Here is a 24,810-nt window from a genome sequence, read left to right as displayed (position 1 = left end):
TCCTTGTGAGTTTCTCTAAGTACAGCAGGTTTTTTCTGGAAGCATTTCAGAATCCAATTTTTTAAAATAGCCAATGGCTGGGCACAGTGGTACACCCTTAATCCCAGCACTTGGGAGGCAGAAGCAAGTGGATCTCTGAGTCTGAGGCCAGCCTATTCCTACATAGTGAGTACAGGGAAACCAGGGCTACATAGTAAGACCCTATCTCAAAACAAAACAAAGTAAACAAAATCCCACCAAAAGCTCACACACAGACTACTGAAGAGCGAAGCTACCCCCTCAGTGAGTACATTCAGTGCTCAGCACACCTGGCATTTCACTCACTACCAGGGCATTGAAGGCCTACCTTCAGGACTCACAAAAGTCTTCTGTTTTTCTCAAAATTTCAAATATATCCTAAAGTTGCAATAGCAACAATCACCCTCCGGCCCCACCCTTCAACTGCAATTTCTACCACAATCATGTTTCAGCACACACAAAGATAAATTTTAAAAATTTAAACAAATTTTTAAGAAAGCAATACCAGAGCTAAAGAGTCACAGAATTTCATGGCTCATGAAATGGAAGGAAAGAAAGACTTGAAGAACAACTTGTTGAGCCAGTCCTCCTGGATTCAAATCTCATGGCTTCCTATCACTCAGTAAGATACCGTGGGATAGATTTCCCATCTTTCTTTGTAAGCAATGAGGTTATATTTCTCAGCCTCAGTTTTGCTTGATGGTAGCCATATCAGTGAGCTCTGGTGGATGGCAGTTGGCAGTGTTAGGATGGGCCAGCCAAACCTTCCCCCTTATCTTCCACTGCTTTCTGGTGGTCAGCACGGACCTGGAGGACTGGAAGGCTGCAAAGTGAGTTGTGAATGCTAGGTGCATGCTTAACACTAGGCTATCTCTAGCCCTGAAAAACTTTCTTTTTGTTTTGAGACAGAGTTTCATGTAGCCCAGGCTGGCCTTATACTTGTTATGTAAGAAGATGACTGAGTCACAACTACAGCCTCAAAATACAATGTTGCATGTTAGAACCCCACTCAAGAAAGAAGCATCAATTATCAGCGACTTTAGGAAGTAAAGTTAAAAACACAGGGAGTCTAAGGACAGATCTGTGTTTGTTTAGTGTGGATAGATGCGCTAATTGGTCTCACCAAACGTGTGAACGTTCATTGCTGATATCACCTGACATTCTCTTAAAGAGCTGTTGCTCTTAGAGCCATATGGTGTGTTGTACAGAGGGCAGTTAATTATCTAGATTTCAAAAATAGCAGTTTTTTCACTATAAGAAATCACAGTCCCATTGTAATTAATCTAAATGTTTCAAGCCTTGAAATAAGCCTCAAATAAGCCACCTAGGCGAATTTTGACACAGGGTCTCATTGAGTCCATAATGGCCTCAAACTTGCTATTGGTCTGAAGATAATCTTGTTATGTATCTAAGTCAAACTCCTGATTCTCCTGCCTCCACTTCATGGGTAGGATGACAGGCATGCACCACAATGTCCAGCTCATATTTGCTGTCAAACAACAACAACAACAAAGCAAACCATGCTGGGCATGGTGGGACACACCTTACTCCCAGCCTAGTGAGGCAGAGGCAGGCTATATATTGATATTCTGTCTAATAAAAAGCCTGAATCCTCAAATGATCACGTGGGAACAGTGCAATCAAGAGCAATGCCAGTGGGTTCTGCTGGGATATAAGATGCTTCCTTATACTAACTTTTATTGTGTTAAGCTTCAGAGAACAGAGAGTCTAGCTGTTAAACAAGCTAGAAGTATCTTTACTAGCACATGACCTTTGACTTGGAAAAATGTCCCAACTTCTCTATGCCTCGGTGTCCTCATCTGAAAGTAGGTTAACTCCCTTCACAGGTTTGCTGCAAAGATCCAATAAGCTAATATGTATAAGATACCAACCTGGCCCCACAGTAGGACTGTATTATGTTCCTGCTGTCACTATTACTATTTGAAAAGTAATAACATAGACTATGGCTTAGATAAGTGTCCCTCAAAAACCCATGCGCAGATCTTACAGGGCCCTTTCTCCAGGAGGTAGGGTTCCTCTATTGAGAGATCCTCAGGTCTCTAGAGTGTAGGACCCCAGCCCACCCGCTTCTCTTTTGCTTCTTAACCACAAGATGGCCATGTGCTCCCCATCATCACCACTTGGCACATCTAGCAGCAACTTGGAGCTCAGAGTAGGTCTGTAGTAGGACTGAAATCTTCAAAACCATTAACCAAACTAAACCTTTTCTCTTTATAAGCTAATTATCTCAGGCATTTCATTACAGTCATAGGAAGTGAGGTAACATGTCATCAAAATATTCTATATGCCACTTACATGTATACATTTTTAATATTTAGTTCAGGGCTAAAGCTATCTATATTCCAGGCAAGCAACCTGTAGTTTAATGATGAAAGCCAGAAACATATGATCATTTGCTTAACAAGATATTTCAGGAATATGGTAACTCTATAAGATGAAATGTGCCTAATTCAAGGTGAATCATGTCTCTACTTCCCCCAGACAATGTCAAAAAAATAAAGAAGAAGAGATGGTCTCAATGGTCAGCTTTCTGGCTAACATTCAAGGGATGCTCATGAATTCTATGAACTTTAAAAAACTGGTGCCAGTTAGACATCCAAGTGACTAGAAAACATTTGAAAAGTTACCTAAGATCAGCTACCAAGAAAACACAAATAGAAGCAAAGGGTGGTATTATAGGAAAGGGGGACACTAACAAGTGTTGACGAGGACTCAAGGGAACTGGTCTCATACACAACTGGTGAGAACAGCTCCCCCACCTTTTTGCATATGTATGTGTTTGCTCTGTGTGTGTGTGCGCCCATAAACTGTGCATATTCATATTTGTGTCAATGTGAGGAGACCAGAGGGTGATGGGAATTTTCCTCTGTCACTCTTCACCATATTCTTTGAGACAGAGTCTCACTTGTTAAACCTGGAACTGACTGTTTTGACTAGTCTCACTAGCCAGCTTACTCAGGGATTCCCTGTTTCTACCTTCTAAGACTGAACTTACAGGTAAACTGCCATGGCTCCCTGGCATTCATATATGTTGTAGGGGTCCAAACACTGGTCCCCTTGATTGTACAGCAAGCACTTTAACCACCCAGAAACTTCCCCAACCCAGTTGTTGATCTGTTTGAAAAGTTTGGCAATTCCTCAAAATACCAAACATAATGATTGCCATATAACCCAGCAATGTCTCTTTTAGGTACCCAAGGGAAATGAAAACACATAGTCATACAAATATTGACATGTGAAAATTCACAGTGCTAATTTGTAAAAGGTTAAAAAAAAATGAAAATAACCTTCGTCTATCAGCTGATGAGTTAACTTCAGCTTCCACTTCCAGGTCACAATATATCACTGGGAGAAGTCAACAGGAACCGGAAGGCAAGCCTGCTTGCTATTCCACACAGCACCTTGGCCAAAAGCACTCCTTTCACAGCTGAAGTACACAGGAACTCTGTGTACCTTACTGCTTGCTAGCTGGCTTGTAGGCTCTTATACTCAGCTTGCTGTCTTACACAGTTGGGGACTACCTGTCTAGGGATGATGCGGCCCATGGTGGGCTGGACCTTCCTACATCAATTAACAATCAAGATAATCCTCCAGTCATGCCCACAGGCCAATCTGACCAGGACATTCCTCAGTTGAGGCTACATCAAGCTGATCTTAAAGCTATCCAGGACAGTAAGCAAAGCCATAGAAACAATGAGCAGACTGGGGAAGAGGGATGGAGAAGCAGGCACAGGGATGCTTTTTGAAAGCTAATAGAAATCACCTACAAGTTATAGCAATGGTTGTACAACAGCAAGCACACCGCAGAATGTCACCATTTAAAGGTGGGTTATATCTCAGTACAGATTTCTTTTTTTAATTACCTTTCCTCTATAAGGACCAGACTGTCTTTCCTCTGGCTTTGTACTTCCAGCAGAGACCTGAAACATGCATTCCTACCTCATGAGAAGCTGTGTGAAGACAAGTTACTACTAAATGACAGCATCATGACACCCAGGCTAATGAGCCTGCAAGTTAAGGCAAGAGGTCCTAAGCTAAGAGGTCTGGGCAAGAAGGGTGGCTTGGGAGGGACCAGCACACCAGGCAGGAGAGGACCCTGTCATTTACACTCCCTCCCTCCTCCCCATCATACACAATCTTCCAACCCGAGAGACACAGAAGAGGCTGTTAGATTTTTTTTTCACACAAGAACATCATGAATCACAATTCTCAGAACCTGCAACCCTGAAAGGGCTAGGTAGCCAGGAGCCCAAATGACTTCAATTGATGTCATAGACTGGAAAAGCTGACAGTCAGGCCTTCCAAACTGAAAGTCAATTGCCAACCATGAAATTCATGGCCCCTGGACTCCTCTTCCCCACCTGCTTCAACACCAATTTAAGCAATTCTGAACTTTGATCTCTGTGGTAGAATGTCCCCGATTTATTGAAGTGTCAGGTCTCAATTGTGTTAACATCCACCTCTGGCAGGGCCATTACTAGGCGTGAATCTGGGTGCCCATCACCCTGTCACATTAGCACAGTGACAATCAGAAGCAACAAATCAATCTTCCCCTCCAGAGTCATCAGGGAGCCTTGCAATTTACCATAATGATGGGCAGTGAGGAAAAGCAGGTGAGGCGTCATTTGTCCTCTGGGAGACTGGACAGGCGCTGGAGGGGCTACCGAGCCCACTGAGAGGCCTTGCAACCCTCAGCCAAGACACAGCTGCAGCTCCCTGCAAAGGGCTACACCCTTAGACTTGCTTTACATTAGAACTGGGCTACCTTCCCCTTGTGTTTTGCAAACAGCCTCAAAACTGTCAGCCCCTGCTGCCCAGGCTTCTCCCAGCTGTCGCTATTAACTACCTGTCATCTGCAGGTCTGCTCCACCAGGGCTGAGAGCCAGGAAGGGTGTGTGTGTGTGTGTGTGTGTGTGTGTGTGTGTACTCAGCCTTATGGTAAATAGGAAAATTCCTTTCAGCAGACAGGACTGTTTATTTCCAAGCCTGAGATGCGAGGGTGCCGGGTGAATAGGGCAAGAAGCGGGGGTGGGGTGGGGGTTCTTCCTAAACACCCTCTCCGCCTCATGGAGCCAGTGAAATTATGATTCTGTAGTGGTTATCAACAGCTCAAGCTGTTACTCAGTGAGAAGCCCAGCCTTTGACCCCAGAACCCTGCATCTGAGACTGTGCCCTGGATTCCCATAAGTCTCTCTGATTCAAGGCCGTGATGGTTAATTGTGACTGTCAACTTAACTAGATTTAGGATCACCATAGAAACACATCTCTGGGTGTATCTATGAAGATGTGTCCAGAAAGGTTTTTGGAGAGCAGGAAAGAGCCATCCTGGATGTGGGCAGCACCATCCCATGGGGTAGGGTTCAAGACAGAATGAAAAGGAGGCAGTGGGCACCAGCATGTCCCTCTGCTTCCTGACTCCAGGAAGCAGAGATATGGCTGTCTGTCTCACGCTCCTGCTGCCATGCCCTCTCTCACATGAATGCATCATGGAACTGTGAGCCAAGTTAAGCCAGCATCCCTCCCTCCCTCCCTCCCCCCCCCCCCCCCCCTCCTTCCCTCTCTCCCTCCCTTCCTTCCTTCCTTCAGCCAGGTATTTTGTTCCAGCGACAAGATAGTAATAGAAGAACCGAGGCATGTGGCAGACACTAAGATTCTCTGTTCAGGATGCCCACATCTGCTGCCTTGCTGCCTCACCTTCCACCTCCTCTTGCTGCCTGCAGCCCCCATAGCCATGTAAGCCAAGGCAAACGTTGACTGTGGAATCATTGCTTTGAATCAAGAAGTCAGTGGACTCTGCAATTAGCATTTAATAATCTACCAATGAAGGTGTTGTGGAGAGAGAGAATCACGGAGTCTGTTGCACCAAGCCTCCTGAGTCGTGGGGCACCCACGACTGGGTTCATATCATGGTAGGAACAGCCCATTCCAGCCCAAAGTGGTCACCCCAGGAGCTCAGCTGTACTCTGTACAGAGCTTCATTCCTGACTGCAGAGAGATGGACTGTGCTTGCCACAGCACAGCAGAGAACAGTGGTGTTAATAAGTTCTCTGGTCACATCTGCTACCAAGTGACTCCCAGGAACACTCCCTGAGGTAAGGGGTGTGATAGACATGTGCTCCAGCAGGCTCAAGTCCACAGCAGATGTGACACATTTGATGATTGGCTCCTGTCCCAGATGAGGGACACCTGCACAACCCACTTGTCAAAGGAAGGGAGCTGAGGAGATGGCTCAGTCAAGTGCTTTCTTGCAAGCACAAAGACCTGAGTTCTGTTCCCAGAACTCACTTATATCAATGCCTTTTGAGACAGTGATTGGTGCACAGAAGAACAATGCTCCAAGCTGCCCCACTTCCTCCAGACACCTGTGGGCTTTGCCGTTGTTTGTTTGGGCCCTTTTGGTCACCCCCGTATTGGTTTTTGTTTTTCAAGACAGGGTTTCTCTGTGTAGCCCTGGCTATCCTGGACCAGGCTAGCCTTGAATTATTGTTTTATTTTGAGACTTGTCTTTCAAAGTACCATAGGCAGTAGCGGAACTTGAGATTTACCTCTCAGGTAGCTGGGGTTACTGGCTGGTGCCTCACCACCTAATTGGCTGTCACCATTGATTGATAGGCAGGCAGGACTCTAGCTGAAGAGTGACATGGTGGCCTTGCGCCTGGTTCATCTCCAGCTCCTTAAGCTGTGCACTTTAGTGAAAGAATGTAAGACAGACAAGAAAGGATACATGGGATGGGAGGAGGCTGGGGTGAAATCATTCTGAATCTGAGGTCTGGTTTGCCTGTCTATTGCTCCCCGTATCCACATATCCTAAGACTTGGTCTCTGCTCCTAGAGGTCTGCCAAATAATAGGACTTACTGAGAATGTCTTCCCACAAAGAAGATACATTCCTGAGGAATTTTAAAATTCCCCGAGGGAGGGATTTTCACAAGCTAAATACACAAAATCCAGAGGCAAGAAAAGTCACCCAGAATTACAAGAGAATTTGAGGTAAACTGGGGCCTTCTTTGGGAACAAGCTGCCCATTGATGGTTCGGTCCAGTCAAGACACACTTTGTGGAGAGGGTGTTGGGAACTCCATGCTATGACATGCCAGGGACAGATGCCTGGGACATAAATGTGACCAGAACACACACAACTCCTGCCTGCCTGTCATCTGTAGGGAAATCAGGACCGTGATTGGTGAGGACCAAGCCCAAGGATTAGGAGACTCCATATCCAGGGCTCTTGTCCCCAGGTAAAGCCCTCACCTAGATTTCTTACTGGATTCAGGCTCTACAACATACTGGACACTGCAGGAAAGTTTACATCTGGCTCTTAAAAGTACTTTCCTTTTACCTTTACAGGTAATTTAATATTGAATTTGTTGTGTGGCTTCCTTCAAACGCTGGCTATTTATCCACAGTAGCGACTGGAGGTTTTAGGTGCTCACTAATGTTCACAGAAAGACTCCATCTCTTCTCCAGTACTAATGGTTGAAATGGAATTATGAACTATGCTTGTTAACCAAATAAAGATATTCCAGGAGACAAGAATGATCCATAATATGGAGGTATCCTTGGGCTGGAGCCCACTTATCAGCGCTCCATCTCCTCCTCACACAGAGGTGCCTTCATTAGCAAAGGAAAGAAAGAGTCTTTGTGGTGATGTCATTCCCAGACCACCCCATGCAGACAATAAAATGCAGTTTAAGAGAAGCCTGGTGAAATCAGAGCTGAGAAATCATAGAAGGGCTGTGAGGGCCCCCAGAGGTTATTCAAGCCTAATCCCCTAATTTTAGAAATGGGCAAACACCACCAGGAAGGAGAAGCAACTGACTGTGATTAGGCAACCTGCTAGTGAGGGCAATTTTCACAAGGTAAATATGGGAAAATTCATCCCTCAAAAAAAACCAAACCAAACCAAACAAAACAAAACAAAAAAACAAAACAAAACTGATGTGTGTTAAATAGTATGCAGGGCTATAGAGAGAAGATTCTATGTAGTGGGTTCCATTCACAGACATAGGGGGCTGAATGGAATGTGCCTGGTGTCACGATTGAGTGGCAGGCCAGAGGCTCTGGTGCACACAGAAGGAAGAGCATCCCATTGTCTCCAGAGTGCTATAAGTGACATGCAGAAGGGAAATCATCTGACGTTGTGTGGATAGTTTATTTTCATATAGCCTAGGACAATCTTGAACTTGCTATGTAGCAAAGGATGATCTTGGATTTCTGGCCCTCTTGCCTCCAGCTCCCAAATGCTGGAACTGCAGGGCCACATCATCATGCCTGCTTTACATGGTGTGGAGATTGAACCCAGGGGTTCATGTATGCCAGCCAAGTACTCTACCAACTGAGTTACATTCTCAGCCAATTGGATTGGGTCTTAGTGAATGGATAGAGTTTATTGACTAGAGAAGGTCTTTCTTAGACATGTCAAATAGTAGGTGAACAGGCAAGAAGAATATGGCATTTTTGTTGTGAACCTAGCCTTTACGGCTGAGCTGTCTCTCCAGCCCAAAGGTAAGAACACAAGAATAGGATGTGCTTAGGGAATGAAGGGTGCTTGCTCCGATTAAATGAAGAGTTCTTAAAGGGGAAAAAAATGAAGCCTGGAATACACAGAACTCTGTCCTGGGGAGACGTTCCCTGTACATTTAAAAGTTAAACAAAAATAAGAATCAGGGGCTAGAGAGAAGGCTCAGAGCACTGGCTGAGCTTCCAGAGTACTCAGGATCGGTTCCCAGCATTCACATGGAGGCTCACACGATCTGTAACTCTAGTCCAAGGGGATCCAGCATGCTCTTCTGACCTCTTTGGGCACCAGGCATGTACCTGGACATGCTACACACATTCATGCAGGTAGAACCCTCACAGACGTAAAAATAAATAACTCTTGGGGGCAATTAGACGACATATTTTCAGGCATGGTGGCCCACACCCGCAATCCCAGCACTTGGTAGGCAAAGACAGAAGGGATCACCTAAAGTTCCAAGCCAGCCATGATTATACAGTGAGATCCTAAAAACTAAACCAAACTAATCCAAAAACAATATACAGGCCAAAGAATAAAGAAAGAAGAAAAATGGACCAGAGATACACTAGTTGGGTGTGCACTACAAGACAAAAAAACCCAACAACAACAGCAACAACAAAAACCAACCAAACAACAACAGAACCAAAAACCAAACCAACAACAGCAACAACAAAAACCAAGCAAACAAACAAACAAAAAAACAGGTAGAATTTTAAAAATAAACAATTTGCCTAAAAGAAGGCAAAGTAAGTGGAAAGTCTCGATGTACAGAAGGTGGAATCAGCAGGAGAGTTGGCTGGACCTGGGCTAACTGCTGTCCACGCCTCCACACAGTTTGCACAGCTTTAGTGCTGAGAAAGCATTTGATACTTTTTTAAATGGCTGAAAAAGAAGGTGAAAATTATGCAAACTTCAGGTTCAGTGTCAAATATTTACTGTTTGACCTTTAAAAAGAAGTCATTGGTTTCTGAAATAGAAAGTACCCGACACATTACAGCTTTCTGTGGCCGATAAGTGATGAAAGAGTGGACATGAATTGGTGACAGGTAGAACAAATAATTCCACCCGGCATGTCAAGTTGGGAGTCCATGAACTATCCAAGTGGGGAGATGTATTAGGAACAGAGGTGAAAGGTCAGAATTGGAGATGTTCAAGAATCATCAATGGGCAGATGGTAGGTGAGGAAGCAGGGAAGATAGTGGTGTGGGGGTGGGGCAGGAAAGACAACTGAGCAGAGACGCAGCTAGAGGAGGGATCTGAAAAATGGAGAGACACCAGGAGCAAATCCAGAGAGAACAATACCAGAGATGACCTGGAAGCTGAACAGTGCTGACTGTCTCCAGGAGCAGAGGCAGAGGCAGGAGCAGGATCGGTAAAGGAGGCCTTGCCCAGGGAAGTCACCTGAATAGCAAACGATGTTGGTGCTCTGTCTGGGCTTGGGATTCAGTATTCTCCCAGTTTTCCTACTGCTCCTGGCCTCTTCAGTCTTTCTTGCTAGTTCCTCATCTCTCAGCTTCTGAATTTGGGGAACCTACAGGCCTCACTCCTTGGACCTCTTCTATTTTATAACAAGATCTGATCTTCCCATCCAATCTCATGGCTACATCTCCACCTAGACCAGTGGTTGGTAACCTTCCTAATGCTGTGACACTTAATACAGTTCTTCATGTTGTGGGGACGCCCAACCATAACATTATTTTCATGCTACTTCAGACTGTAATGATGCTACTGTTATGAATAGTAACGTAAATATTTTTTGAAGATAGAGGCTTGCCAAAGAGGTCATGACCACAGGAGGAGAACCTCTGACCTAGATCCTCCTCTTGATTCACATCTCTGTATGGAAGTACAACAGGAGCCATTACCTAGACAAGACGAAAACCCAGAACTCTTTCCTTTCCTCCAGGCAGATCAGCAGGATTCTCCGCCACTGTTCAAATCAACTCCATCTTTGCAGCTGTTCAAATCTAAAACCCTGGCACTTTGATTTGACTTTCATTTTCTATCCAGCCTTTCAATAACTCCCTCTTGCTGTATACACCACACACACACACACACACACACACACACACACACGCACGCACGCACGCACGCACGCGCGCGCATCCACTGTTACCAGACTGCGTCAGACTCCCACTGTCTGTTACCTAGATCACTCTAGGAATCTCCTGACTCATCTTCCTGCTTCTATTGTTGCTCCTCAATTAGCATTACCACTGACAGCTATGGAGCTAGGAGGGAAGACATGCTCTTTTGGGAACCTTCCCAAACCTTTCTGTCTTGCTCTGAGTAGAGAGAGGACCGAGTCTCACAATGACACAGGACATAGCAAAGCAAAGCCAGTTGAGTTGTAATTCCTGAGCACAGACCCGGGTTGAGAGCTGACACATAACGTCTTGGGCACAGGATGGGACTTGTTTAAAAAACAAAAAAGGGTCACATAGCCCCTTCTACAAGGTCTGAATTAGTGCCATAGGTGCTCCATGTGGTCAGTAGCTACTTACAGGAGCTATAGAAAGTTGTACTGCTCACAATAAAGACCATTTCAAATTTCAAAGATTCTTTAAAAGTAAGTTGTCAATTTCAATACTTACTAGTATTTGTGCCTTATAATATGTATGACATAGCCTCTCCTATAAACTTCAAAAATTCCAGGAGGAAGTGAGGATCTGGGAGACTGTGGAAAAGCACTTGCCTTACATGTACAAGGCCCTGGGGTTGATCATGAAACTGCAAAAACTAACGAAAGAAAGAAAGAAAGAAAGAAAGAAAGAAAGAAAGAAAGAAAGAGAGAGAAAGAGAGAGAAAGAAAGAAAGGAGAAAGAAAGAAAGAAAGGAAGGAAGGAAGGAAGAAAGAAAGAAAGAAAGAAAGAAAGAAAGAAAGAGAGAAACAGAGAAACAGAGAAACAGAGAGAGAAATAAATAGGTTACAGTCTCATGTTAAGGATGTTGAAAGAGAGACTTAGATATTTTAAGGAACTTGTCCTATGTCCAACAGACATTAAAACAATAGGACAGAACTCAAACACACAATTCTAATCTATGAAAGACATTTGTAACTCCTATTCTGTCTTGTTCATCTAACAATAGTGCTTGTTTTTAATTTTTATGTGTGTATATGCATATATATATATATGTATGCATATATACACATATACATATATATCCTGCATACATGTCTGCATACTACATGCATGCCTAGTACTTGCAGAAGCCATTAGAGCATTGGGTCCCCTGGGACTAGAGTTACAGATGGTTGTGAGTTACTACGTGGGTGTAAAGAATTGAACCCTGGTCCTCTGGAAGAGTAGCCAGTGCTCTTAACTACCTCTCTAGACCCTTGTCTGTTTTATTGTTTTTCTTATAACACCACACACACACAGAGGAATGGCTGAGCGTGGTGGTACACTCCTATAATCCCAGGTCTTGGGAGGTGAAGGCAAAAGGATCAGGAGTTCCAGTTCATCTTTAGCCATATAGGGAGTTAAAGTCCAGCCCGAGCTACATGAGAACTTGTCTCAAAAACCAAACACATTAGGTTGGGGTTATAGCTTCATGATGGAATTCTCGCCTTGAATGCAGGGACCTTAGGTTTGATCTCCAGTCCAGCCAAAATAAACCACACAAAATAATAAAACACAAACATGGAAACTTACTTGATGTCTTCTATGATGACATAATAATGAGACTTATTCTATGATGTATGTAGTAAGTATCCTTAGGAGATATTTTTATATAAATTATTGACCTAAATATTCCAACACACATCCTATCTTTCAAATCGTTGTGTCGTAGAGTAGGACAGAGCAGGTATCAAATGAAAAAGGGTAGTCCCAAGAAAAGCCCATGCCGAGGCCCTAGGATAGTTTGTCAGCATATCAGTGCACATGATTCTGATGAGTCACAAAGAATAGTAGGGAAATAGAAGGAAGATTCTGTATAGCACGAAGTTGTGAACTCACACATGTAGAGCGAGACCCAGCCCAATGCTACTACAGTTGAGGGCTTGTGAATCATGGGCACACACTCACCAACAGTCATCATCACCCCAGCCTCAAGCCTTCTTTGACTGTCTTGTAGAACCACCCATGGGCAGCAGGAAGCAGCTGGAATGAGTGGTGGCCAGCCCTGTCATAAGCTGTGTGCACTCCTATTTGACCATTTATGGCCCTTGGATTCACTAATGGACTGAAAAGAATTGGAGGTTTATAGTTTATAGAAATACAAGCAAGATCTGGTTTCAAAAACCTCAATTGAGCACAGAAGAGCAGGGCTTATGAGCCTCAAACAAGCCCACAGAGAGACAGTGTGGTACAGGTGGCCCTGTGGTTATATTAAAGGAACCCTATGTTTCTGCCAGAAAAAGGGAGACAACTCTGATGGGTTCCACCAGGCCCCTTCTGTCCTCCTCTTCTCTCCTCTGCTGACTAGTAAGAGCTGGTCCCCACATTTTGTCTCCTTCAGTCTCCTTGCCCAGCTGTATCCCTGTAAGTTCAAGGATGAGAAAGGACGTGAGTCCTTGCTCCACTCGCTCCCCTTCTGTTTGCAAAGTCCTAATAGAGGCTGTGTCCCTAGTGGCTACAGTTCCTGTCCGAAAGCCTTTGCAAGTTGGTCCTGAAACACATGATTATTCAAAAGGCTGAGGCAGGAAGATTAATAACTCAAGGCCAGCCTGAAATGGTATGTAGTTTCAAAATAAAAATAAGCAAAAAGAGGGCTAGGAGGCCTGAGGAGATGACTTGGTCAAGTGGTTACCACGCAAGCATGATGACCCATGCTCAGATCCCCACCATCCACTTAAAAAGCAGGCACTACAGTGTGTAACTGCAATCCCAGAATTAGGGAGGCAGAAGATCCCTGGGCTTGATGGCCAGCTGGTCTACCCTAATAAGTGCATGCTAGGGACATTGAGAGAAGAGACTTGTCTCAAAAAAGTGAGGTGGAAAGCAGTTGAAATGGCTTGGCCGGGTAAACGAGATTGTTAAGCATCGTTAAGCACCAGGCACATGAGTGCTCCCCAACACACACATGAGTGCTCCTCAACACACACATCTCGGGAACACACGCACTAATAAAAATAAATAAATAAAGATGGAAAGCAATTGAGGAAGGTATTCAACATTGGCCTCTGTTCTCCACACACACTCAAACATGAAAGTATTCCTACACATATACCATATACACATACAGGGCACAGGGAGGGACAAGTGAGCCCACTGAAGATGTAGCTCAGTGCTTAGCATGTACAAAGCCCTAAGTTTGGGTCCCAGCACTACAAAAAACAGTAACAACATCAAGAGCTGGAGAGTTGGCTCTGAGGTTAAGACCACTGGATACTCCTATGAAGGACCCAAGTTTGATTTTCAGCACCCACATTGTGGCTCATAACCGTGTCTAACTCCAGTTCCAAGGAATCTGATGCCCTCTTCTGGCCTCTGTCAGCACATGCACACCTGTGCTACAAACATACATGCAAACGAAGTACATATACACACATTTGTTTTTTTAAATTGAAAAACAAACCAAAGAGAACACAAGGGAGGATAGTTGAATCTTTCTCCGAAGAGGAAACAAAATAGATACCGGAGGTTGATAGGAGGGAACTGGATGGAAGAGAGGATGGGGAGGGGCACAGGGTAGGGAGGGAGAGCAGGGGAGAGAGAAGGGAGATTGGTTGGGGGGGCAATCTCTAGGATGTGCCAGAAACCTGGGATGGGGAGAGGCCCCAGAGCATCTAAGGGGGTGACTCTAAGTGAGATCTCTAGTGGGGGATATGGATCCTGAAGTGGCCACTTCCTGTAGCCAGGCAGGACTCCCAGTGGAAGGATAAGGACAGCAACCCACTTACAAAGCCTTCCACCCAAAATGTATCCTGCCTACAAGATGTGTAGAAACAAAGATAGAGCAGAGTCTGAGGGAACGACTAACCAATGACTGCCCCAAATTGAGACCCATCTCATGGGCAAGAACTAATTGACACTATAAATGATATTTCACTATGTTTGCTGACAGGAACCTAGGATAACTGTCCTCTGAGAGGCTCCACCCAACAGCCAATGGAAAGAGATGCAGACTCACAGCCAAACATTAGCTAGAGCTCTGGGCATCTTACAGAAGAGTTAGGAGAAAGACTGAGAAACCTGAAGAGGACATGGATTCCACAGGAAGACTAAGAGAGTCAACTAGCATGGACCACTGGGGGCTCCCTGAGACTGAATCACCAATTAAACAGTGAGCACAGGCTGGACCTAGGCCGCCCCCATACATATGTATCAGATGAGCCGCTTGGTCTTCATGTGGGCCCCAAACAACTGGAGCAGAGGCTGTCCTTGAGCCGGCTGCTTACCCGCCTGCCTGTGGATCCCACACCTCTAAACTGGCAGGCCTCAGTGGAAGAGGATGTGCCTAGTCCCACAGCAACTTGATGTATGGGGTGGGGAGGGAAGGGAGTTGCAATGGGGTGGGTTAACACTTAGAGAGGGAGCTTCCCCTTCTTAAGGGAATGGGGGGAGGACTTATGTGAGGGGGTACTGAGAGAAGAGGAAGGGTTGATATTGGATCATAAACTGAGTGAATAAATAAATAAATAAATAAATATTTAAAAAATTAAACAAACAAAACTCAAGCTCAGTGGGTTCCAGTTACCCTTCATGCCCCTTTAGGTATGGGGGGAGTAACAACAGCTTCTTCCTATTATCAGCCCTCCAACCTGTGGCCTGCAGGCTACACACAGACAACGATGGCTGCCAATGCTGCCTGAAACAAAGTTATAAACCCAGGCTACCTATGGCCAAGGATGGCTGTCAATGCTGTCTGACACAAAATCATAAACCCACTTAAAACATTTTTGAAACTTCTATGAAATTTTGGTGAGGGGTAACTCAATGATAGCGTTTGAGTATCAATTTTGTAGGTGACATCACGCCACAACACGGAAAGGTTGGACATGCCTGCTCTTGTAGCATCCCTTCCTGGCTCTGTGTTGCCTGTGGCTCTGTAAATAACTCCTTTACTGCAATGCACACTGTTTGGGTCACAGAAACCTGGCTGAGGTTATCGAAGGAATGAAGAAAGAACAGACTCACAGATACACGTACAGAAAAGCCAAGGTGGGTGGCTGTGCACACCTGGGTGGAGTGGCACCAACTATGCAGTAAGTCAGAACTTCAGCATGCTATGGGTAGCACAGGGGGAGGGGATTGGCCAGGCTTGGTAGGAGTTATCTGTGGGTGAGCAGCCTCAGGAGGAGGATGCTTCAGATGTTAGTTTCTGCACACACTGGTCAATCGTTTCGTTTATAACACTCTTATTTGTGCATGCTGTCGGCATGTACACTCAGACTAGAGGAAAGCTTTGCCATCACTCTGAGCCTGACATAGGGAAAAAGCTTTGCCAGTTTCCCATGGGCCCACAGCCTTGGTCCTTGACAGGGTTGGCTCATGTCAAAAACCATCCACCCCTCAAGACTTTACTCTCTCTACACTCCTTCACTAATTATTTTCAAAATCCCATCCAAGTCAACCTTCCATTTCCTCAGGGCTCTGCTCAACAGAAGAGACAGGATGCTAGAGAGCCTTCAGTTCATGTCCCTGAGGATTACCTCCAGGGACAGCAGATGCTGGGCTTGCTCAAGAGGAGACTCCAGAAAGTAGTATAATCTATTTCAAATGGGTCAATGTCACATCAGACTCCAAGAGAGTAGCCTCAAAGTTGCTAACAGTGGGATGAACATTGCAGGCCAGTTATGAGCTTCAGTAATTCTGAGCTGTCATCCATCAGATGGATGAACCTATACCGGGAACACAATCTAGAAAAAAGACTTCCCAAGCTAGGATCTCATGACCAGTCGCCCACAGTACACCAATCAATGGTTTACCAACACACCTGCCCACAATTTCTACTTCTGTGGTACCAGATACCTATGGCCAACTGTGATTGCAAAATACTGAATGGAAAATTCCAGAAATAACTCCTAAATTTTATGTTGCACACCATTCTGATTAGCATGATGAAATTTTGCTTCATTCCAAACCTTCCTGCCTGGGATAGGAGTCCTATGGATACACATTGTATACTAGGCCTTGGTAACTTAGTAGCCATCTTTGTTACTGGCTCAAGTATCAGCCTGACTGTCTCAGCACTGCAGTGCCCGTTATACTAAGCACTATATGTTGTTATCATTATCTTTATTGTGTGTGCTTGATGCATGTATGTGGGCATTCTGACACAGGTCAGAGGTCAATTTTTGTGGAGTCAGTTTTTTCCTTCCACCTATGTAGGATCTAAATCACCAGTCTGCCATGGCAAGTGCCTTTACCTACTGAGCCATCTCAGCTCAGCCATGTTAACCTCTTATTGTGCCTAACATACAGGCTAAACTTTACCATAGACATGTATAGGGAAAAACACACTATATATCAGGCTCAGAATAACTCATAGTATTGGCCCTCCACTGAGCATCTTATTCCCTTAGAAACAAAGGGGAACTAGGTATAACAGTCATTTGGGGGGTGAGGAGTTTTGTAGATTCATGCCACAATCTAGACAACAGACACTCAGCTCATGCACTGAGTTTGATAATTAAACATCAAAGTGGTTTCCATACTTCAGGAGACTAAGAACATGAGACACTTCCTAGTTCATCACCTCAGGCCTACTAAAGTAATCTCCTGAAATGATCTGGGGGCTTGGGCTTTAACACAGTGGTTGGTAGAGTACTTGCCTAACATCACTGAGGCCCTAAGATCAACCTCCAGTACAACACAGAAAGGAACAATCCATCAACACCAAATTGGGCAGGCCTGTCATCTCAAATACTTTGGAAGCTGAGGTAGGAGGACCTGGGTTACATAGACTAAACTCAAGGTTAACCCGTGCAACTTAAGAGTCTCAAAAGAGAAAGAACAAGACCACGGTGCTCAGAGTAGACTCGAGGCCCTTCAAATTCAATCCCAGCACTGGCAAAAAGGAAAACATTTTAAACCGGTTTTACCACACACCAATCACCACATTGATTTTTGATAATCATCATTTCATTTCATACACCCAAAAGCGAGTTGTAAACTTCTGCCTACGGGACAAGTACTTTCACAGAAACTATTCTGGAAACAAAAAACAAACAAAAAACCAAGCCAAACCAAAACAAACCGAGGTTGCTGCAATTCACCATGGTAGGAAAAAGAAAATCTTTTTTTTTTTTTTAAATAAAACTTGGAATAGAATATCCAGGTTCACAGCAGGGTCACAGTCCTTAGGTGTAGTGAGTTTATCTCACCATTACCCACACCCCATTCCCCCAACTTTGGCATGTTCTTCTCTCAGTCAGTCAACTAACATTTTATACAAATCACTGTTCGCAAAAGCCCAGGGGGTCCGCGAGAGATCCAAGGAGGCCAGTGCGGCTGTAGTAAAAGATCTGAAGGCGCCCGAGAAACGAGGCGCAACAGACCAATGAAGGCTGAGAGCGGGGAGTGACGGCGCCCAAGAAAACTTTCCAGCAGAAACTTGGCAAATGCCAGTCCTCGGGCGCGCAGAGGGCGGGGACAGCGGCCTAGCGGAGAGCGCAGGGGACCGGCAGGGCCTGGACTCTGGGACAACAGCCACCCAAAGCCTGGGCTCCGCCTGTGGCCCAGCGATGACACCGATCTGGTTAGGGCCTTGGAAGCGACTTGGGGACATTGTGAGGCGTGCCCCAGCACTGCCAGGGGGGGTCTCCCACTCCCAGACGCACGGATCCCTGCAGCCCGCGGCCTCAGCTGTTCCTACCTTCCTTGGCTTTCTTCCTCCGGGCCAGCGTCCCTCCGAGTTTCCCCAAGAACGAGTCATCCTTCTTGCGGGATGGAGGCGACTTGGGAGTGGGAGATTTGGGGACCAAGGGCGACTTCTGTGGGGATGTGGCCATGGCGGCGGGGCGCGGAGCTGGAGCTGGGCGGCCGCGGCGGGCGGCGGCGGGACTGAGGCTGCGGCTTTCCAAACGGAAGCGGAATTATTCCAGGCATTTGAGGCAGCTCGCTCGCCTTTCCCGTCCCTCGCTCCCTCCCTCGCGCCGCCCTCCGCCCTGTGAGGAGCTGCTGCGCCTGGGGCCCCGCGCCCCGGGCTGCCCTGGCTGCGAAGATGTCCTGGCTTGTCGCTTGCTGGCAGCTGTGGATGCAGGGGCAAATGCAGGTTAGGGGGACGTGAGGTCTTATCTGGAGCCTGGAAGCCTTCATTTCTCTGCTTTGCGCGCACACACACACACACACACACACACACACACACACGTCAGAATCCGCAGGGAATCAGCCCTGTGACCCTGTTTCCCAGCTGCTGGGGTCTCTTGCTCTATTCCTGCATGAATGGGTCCCTGTATTGTTAGCACTCTTGTCTCACAGAGAAGTCAAGGAACCAAAATGGGCTCTGGTCCCAACAGACTTCCCGTTCAACTTCTACATGAGTCTGCGGACTTCCATCTTCTCCTGTTCACACTTAACCAAAGCTGGTAGTCCACAACGGCAGAGACACAGCTTATCCTTCTTGCAAGACACTCGTGGGTATGGCATCATAATTTTAAGAAAAGACGAGACTAGATGTAGAAGGCACAACCATGAACTCCTGTGAGACATTCATCCCAATCCATCTAGCCAAGAGCAATAGAATTAGTTCCAGATCCTCTTGGCCTGACACTGGAGTCACACGGGGCAGTTTTAAAGATTCGTGCTGGAGATGTTTAGAAGTTGTACCTTTCCTGCGCTTCTTTCGTCCTAAGTTGTGGCTTGGGCTCTTGCGTTTGACTGTCTCTTTCCCATTCTTACAGGGTACCTTGGCAATACACCAGCGGGAAGAGTTACATACTGTTTCCACTGCTCTTTCCCTGGAGAGGCATAAACAAATATCTACGTCTCCTTCACAGAACACCAACAACAAACTACGATTCTCCTGAAATCAAACATGGGTGACCTATGAGTTTACCAGACTTAGTTACAAAAGCCTGGGTGAAGGGTCACCTACAGGAATGTGGGTGACCCCAAAGCAGCTGCACTACTGCGAATTCCTACCCCAGCACGGATGACTTCTAACTGTGTAAATGGAATCCCCTTCAGCTAATCTTCAACAGGCTGCTACTCTAGCACCTCCGGAGACCACATGGAAAGAGAGCAGAATTACTTAGTAGGATTACAAGAGGGAGTGGCCAGAATTGAGATGAGAATCCAATGACGGTCCCTACTCCATCCTTCTATAAGGGAACATCAATAAACAGGTCTGATCTCTAGGGGGGAAAGATCACTGGGGAGGGGGGAGATACAAGTTTTCACATCTGCTTAGATGAAGATGGTGGCTGTCATGCTCTGAGAAGGGTATTCCACAACAGGGACACTACGCACACTGGTAGAATCTGACTGAACACCTGACACAGACAGAGCAAGAGCTTGAACTGAGCTGGAGAAATCAGTCCAGCAGTTGGGCACTAGGTTGCTGATCCAGTGCCCAATTAGGCAGTGGTGTCTGTTCTCAGCCAGAGGCACGTTGATGAGTGACACACATGTTGATGAATGGTACATGTGTCTTAACATCCTTCCTATTGTTCTGATAAAATCCAGAACCAGAAGCAACCTGGGGAGGAAAGGGTTTATCTCTCCTCTTAGGTTGCAGTCCATCATGGAGGGAAGTCAAGGCAGGAGACTGGAGGTAGAAATTGGAAGCAGAGACTATGGAGAAACACTGCTTACTGGATTGCTTCTCCTGGATTCCTCAGTTTGCTTTATTATACAACCCAGGACCACCTGCCCAGGGGTGGCACCACGCATAGTGAGACGGGCCCTTCCATATCAGTCATTAATCAAGAAGATGCTTCACAGGGTTGCCTATAGGCTAATCTGATAGGGGCATTATCTCAATTGTGGTCCCTTCTTCTCAGATGACTCTAGCTTGTGCCAGGTTGACCAAAAACTAAGCATCACAAAATACACTCACAGGGACATAGGGACATAGGGCCATATCTGGTTGGGGTGTGTGTGTGTGTGTGTGTCACTCCAGGCATCAAGAAATGAATAAAGAAGCTTTCTCAAGAGACCATGTGGGTCAGACATGCTTTGATACACCCATAATCCCAGCACTTGAAAGTGAAGGCAAGAGAAGGGGTTTAATGTCATAGCTACATAGCTAGCGAGACTGTCTCAAAACAAGGCCATGTGATAGTCTAGGCATTGAGAACTCATGAGATCTTGCATCCCTTTCCATTCCCACATGAAGTTCCTGCTAGGCCTACTGTGCTTCCATTTGGGGAGATACTGCTACTAAAGCCTTCTTAGAACTGTCTACTGTTGTGTGGTCTAACCCACGCAGCAGTTCCTGAGAATTAAAGTCTAACCAGCATGATGATCTACAGGTCCTACCAAAGCATGGGTTCACTTATGTCTGCTCAAGAGTTGCCATTTCACCTTTTCAGAATATAATAATTTCCCTGGCACCTCTTACTGTAGAAGAGATGTTCTATCTACTAGCCTGGAATAATTTCTACAAACACACACACACCACCACCACCACCACCATCACCACCATTTCCAGAAATCCTGACTCAACGGGAGGTGAAACCAAGGAGTACAGATGGTTAAAGCCTCATGTCAAGTGATGTTAATATAAGTGGTCCACATGTTGGTGTTGGGTATTTAAGGCTATTTATGGTTCTTATACCCTTCGAGTCTCTCACAAATTGCTGAAAACTTTCTGTGTGCAGGGAAGATGTCCTAAACGGCATCCTCAAGGTTGCCCACTTTTAAACTGTCCACATATACCCTTATCTACATACAACCCTCCTGGAAAAATTTATGGGTTTATACTTTGAAGTCACTTAGCAAAGCTTAAAGGAAGGCACATCTTGTTGGTTAAATGCTGCCTCCCAGAACATCAACCCAGCTGTGCAGCTAGCAAAGCTGAGCTTATACATGATAAGAGGGCTCTTCCTTGGCAGAGTAGGACAAGATATGGATGCTGATAAGGTTTCTGAATCTGGATGGAGACAGACCTCTCAGTGTGGGGTGTGTAGGTGTAAATTTGACTAAGGATCATGATAGAACGTCTAGAACTGGCGAGGCTTTGACAATTTGGAAAGTAAATAGTCTGTTGCCACCCCTACCAGCAGAGGTCCCCTTCTTTGTCACTCAACTTTGTTCTCTTGAAGATGGTCTCTGACTGAACCTGGAGCACATAACCACACTCAACTTTAAAAAAGAAAATGTTGTGATATTTTTTCCTGCATGTATGTATGCATGCATGTATGTATACATGTGTGTATATATACATATATATGCATGCATGTTATGCATGTATGTGTGCATGTATGTATGTATACATGTATGTATTATGTTTGTATGTATGCATGGAAGAATGAATGTATACTATTGTCATGCCTGGTGACCTTTGAGTCCAGAAGAGGGCATTGAAACTAGAGTTATAGAGAGTTGTAAGCTGTCATGTGGGTCCTGGGAATCAAACCCAGGTTCTCTGGAAAAGTAGCCAGTGATCTTAACTGTTGAACCATCTCTCTTGCCTTAGAGTCTCAGATTTTTATGTGGGTGCTGAGCATTTGAACTCAGGTCCCCATACTTAGGCACTTTTACCTACAAAATCATCTCCTTAGCCTGGCTAACTTTTTAAATGAAGTCCTGGCTTTCTGTGTTCTATAGGAACCTTTTCTGTGGGTCTAGTCTCTAGGTTTCTGAGTGGATCATATCACTTAAAGATCCACAGGTCCTAAACTGTCACCAGGCTTTTTTGAGTGGAGGTCATATTTCTTGCCTTGTGCTTTTCCTGGCCATGCTCTGTCTAGTCTTGTCCTCTTCCTTCAACAGCCCCGACATCCAACTGTTGGGGTTCATGTAGTGGTTGGTAGAGGACTTGGGTTAGGATCACTACTCTGCAGCCAGCCGTCTGTGAATGCATTGTGAATGCATTGTTCCTGAATCTCTCTATGACACCATTCCCTCATCATGAAATCTATACAGCCAGCTACAGTGGTGCACACCTATAATCCAGGATTGGGGAGGAGAAGGAAGAATTCTGGATTGCAAGTTTATAGGATCTTAAAGGAATAGTGGGGAATCCCAGAAGGGTGAAACTGAAGGTATCATGGTCCCTAGGGTATCTAGCACTTTAGGATGACAGCTGAGAAGCTTAGAGCAGTCACCCTCCCAAAAATAAGTAGAGGAAAGGTCTGGGTGGATAGGGGACAGAGGTTCTTCTAAAACTCTAAAACAGTGTCCATTCTAGTATACGAAGAAAAAAGACATTTCTAAACACATGGTGTATGTATGTGTGTGTGTGGGGGGGATTTGTCAATAGAGTGTACAGAAGGAATGACAACTTTTCTTTTATGTTTTTGTTTTTTTGCCTTTATATTCCTGCTCATCCCAGATGGAAAGATGATGCAAAGAAAGATGAAGAGTAAGGGGGGTTAGCCACACTCCCTCCTCCCAAGGCCCAGGGAACATCAAAGTACCAGCCAGAGGTCCGAGAGAACTAAAGCCAGTTCTTCTGGATGTGATTGGGCCTTTGCACTCATGAGCTCACAGCAGCTTGGTTGCCTGCACAAGACCTGCAAAGATCAAGGAGTCAGTGCTCCAACTCGAAGGGGGAGGCGTCATAAGCCCCTCCCCTAGCTAAGGTACTATTGAAAGTTGACAATACAGTCAGTTCTCTTCAGGGCTGTGGCCCCTGACAGCTTACCCATAGCCCAATGGATGTCTCAAACCCATGCACATCCAGGTAGAATCAACTTGACTCAGTGAGTTTCAAAGAGAAGAGATGAAGTTGGAAGGAGACATGGAGGAGTCTGGAAGGAGTTGAGTGGGTTTGCTGAGTAGACATGATCAGAATATATTGTAAACGTACATGAAATTCTCAAAGAAGAATTTTAAAACAATTTCTAAGGGCCAGGGAGATGGCCCACATAAAAGGTATGGAATGGCTATACACTAAGGCTGCAGGAAACTTTGGAAAGCCAGCCTAGCCAAGGGTGCAAGCTTCCACTTCATTGAGAGACCTTGTCTCAAGGCAGTTAAGTGGAGAATGATAGAGGTAGATACACAGGTATCCAAATTCTCACATGCATACACAACACACACATGTATGCATGCAGGCACGCATTCACACACACACACACACACGCACACACACACACATACATACCCCCAACCCACACATTCATTAGCATGAAAACATCAAGCTTTATATGGTGCCATTTACCTGGGAAGGGTCAATTTTCTTTCAAGCTGTGGCCCTGACAGCTTGGTTATACCCCAGTGGATGTCCACACAAGCACATCCAAGTAGAGCTAACTTGACCCAGTGCGCTACAAAGAGAGGACATGAAGTTGGAAGGAGACATGGAGGAGTCTGGAAGGAGTTAATTGGGTTTGCTGTAATTTCAGCACTCCAGAAGCAGAGCAGGGGTGATCACCACAGGTTTGAGGGCAACCTGGGCTATACAGCAAGTTCCAGGCTTACCAGTGGTATATAGCAAGACATTTCTCCCAAAGATTAAAAGTGGGTTATTAGATGGTGTCTTAGGGTTTCTATTGCTGCACAAACATCATGACCAAGAAGTAAGTTAGGGAGGAAAGGGTTTATTTATCTTACACTTCCACATTGCTGTTCACCACCAAAGGAAGTCAGGATTGGAACTCACACAGGACAGAAACCTGGAGGCAGGAGCTGATGCAGAGACTGTGGAGGGGTGCTGCTTACTGAATTGCTTCTCCTGGCTTGCTCAGCTTTCCTTCTTAGAGAAACCAGGACTACCAGCCCAGGGACAGCACCACTTAAAATGAGACACCCCCCCCCCATCAGTAATTGAGAAAATGCCTTACGGCTGGATCTCGTGGAAGCATTTCCTCAACGGAGGCTCCTTTCTCTGTGGTAACTCCAGCTTGTGTCAAGTTGACACACAAAACCAGTCAGTACAGATGGCTTAGAGGGTAAAGGCGATTGCTGTCAAGCCTGATGACCTTAGTTCGGTCTTTGGCCTCCATATTGTAGTAGGTCCTTTGCTATCCACACATACACCATGAGGCTTGTACCCCCACCTATCCCCACAATAATTAAAATTTAAAATACACTGATTTAAAAAAAAAAAGACATGCTATGAGCATGTCTGAAAACATGACACAAAATAACAAGAAGTCTTTTCAGGGCCTATAATGTTTAAAGTATGCAAATCAAATTGAAATACACAAAAGAAGTATAACGTGTGAAGAAGTAAAAGACATTAGACACTTGACATTA

The 24,810-nt window shown here is 45.4% G+C and overlaps 1 protein-coding gene across 1 annotated transcript in view; it reads right to left on the bottom strand.

Annotated features, from left to right (window-relative positions):
* The window catches only part of Parva (parvin alpha), a 152,141-nt gene extending 133,429 nt beyond the window's left edge, over window positions 1-18,712 (bottom strand). The window contains exon 1 of the mRNA XM_028768050.1: window positions 18,320-18,712. Coding sequence (XP_028623883.1) covers window positions 18,320-18,455 — 136 coding nt within the window. The 5' untranslated portion in view covers window positions 18,456-18,712. The remainder of the gene's footprint in view (window positions 1-18,319) is intronic.
* Between the last annotated feature and the right edge of the window lie 6,098 nt (window positions 18,713-24,810).

This window comes from Grammomys surdaster, unplaced genomic scaffold (assembly GCF_004785775.1).
Source record: "Grammomys surdaster isolate TR1022 unplaced genomic scaffold, NIH_TR_1.0 184, whole genome shotgun sequence".
NCBI lineage: Eukaryota > Metazoa > Chordata > Mammalia > Rodentia > Muridae > Grammomys > Grammomys surdaster.
The sequence above is the reverse complement of the archived record's forward strand: the minus strand, read 5'-3'. Positions and strand labels throughout refer to the sequence as shown.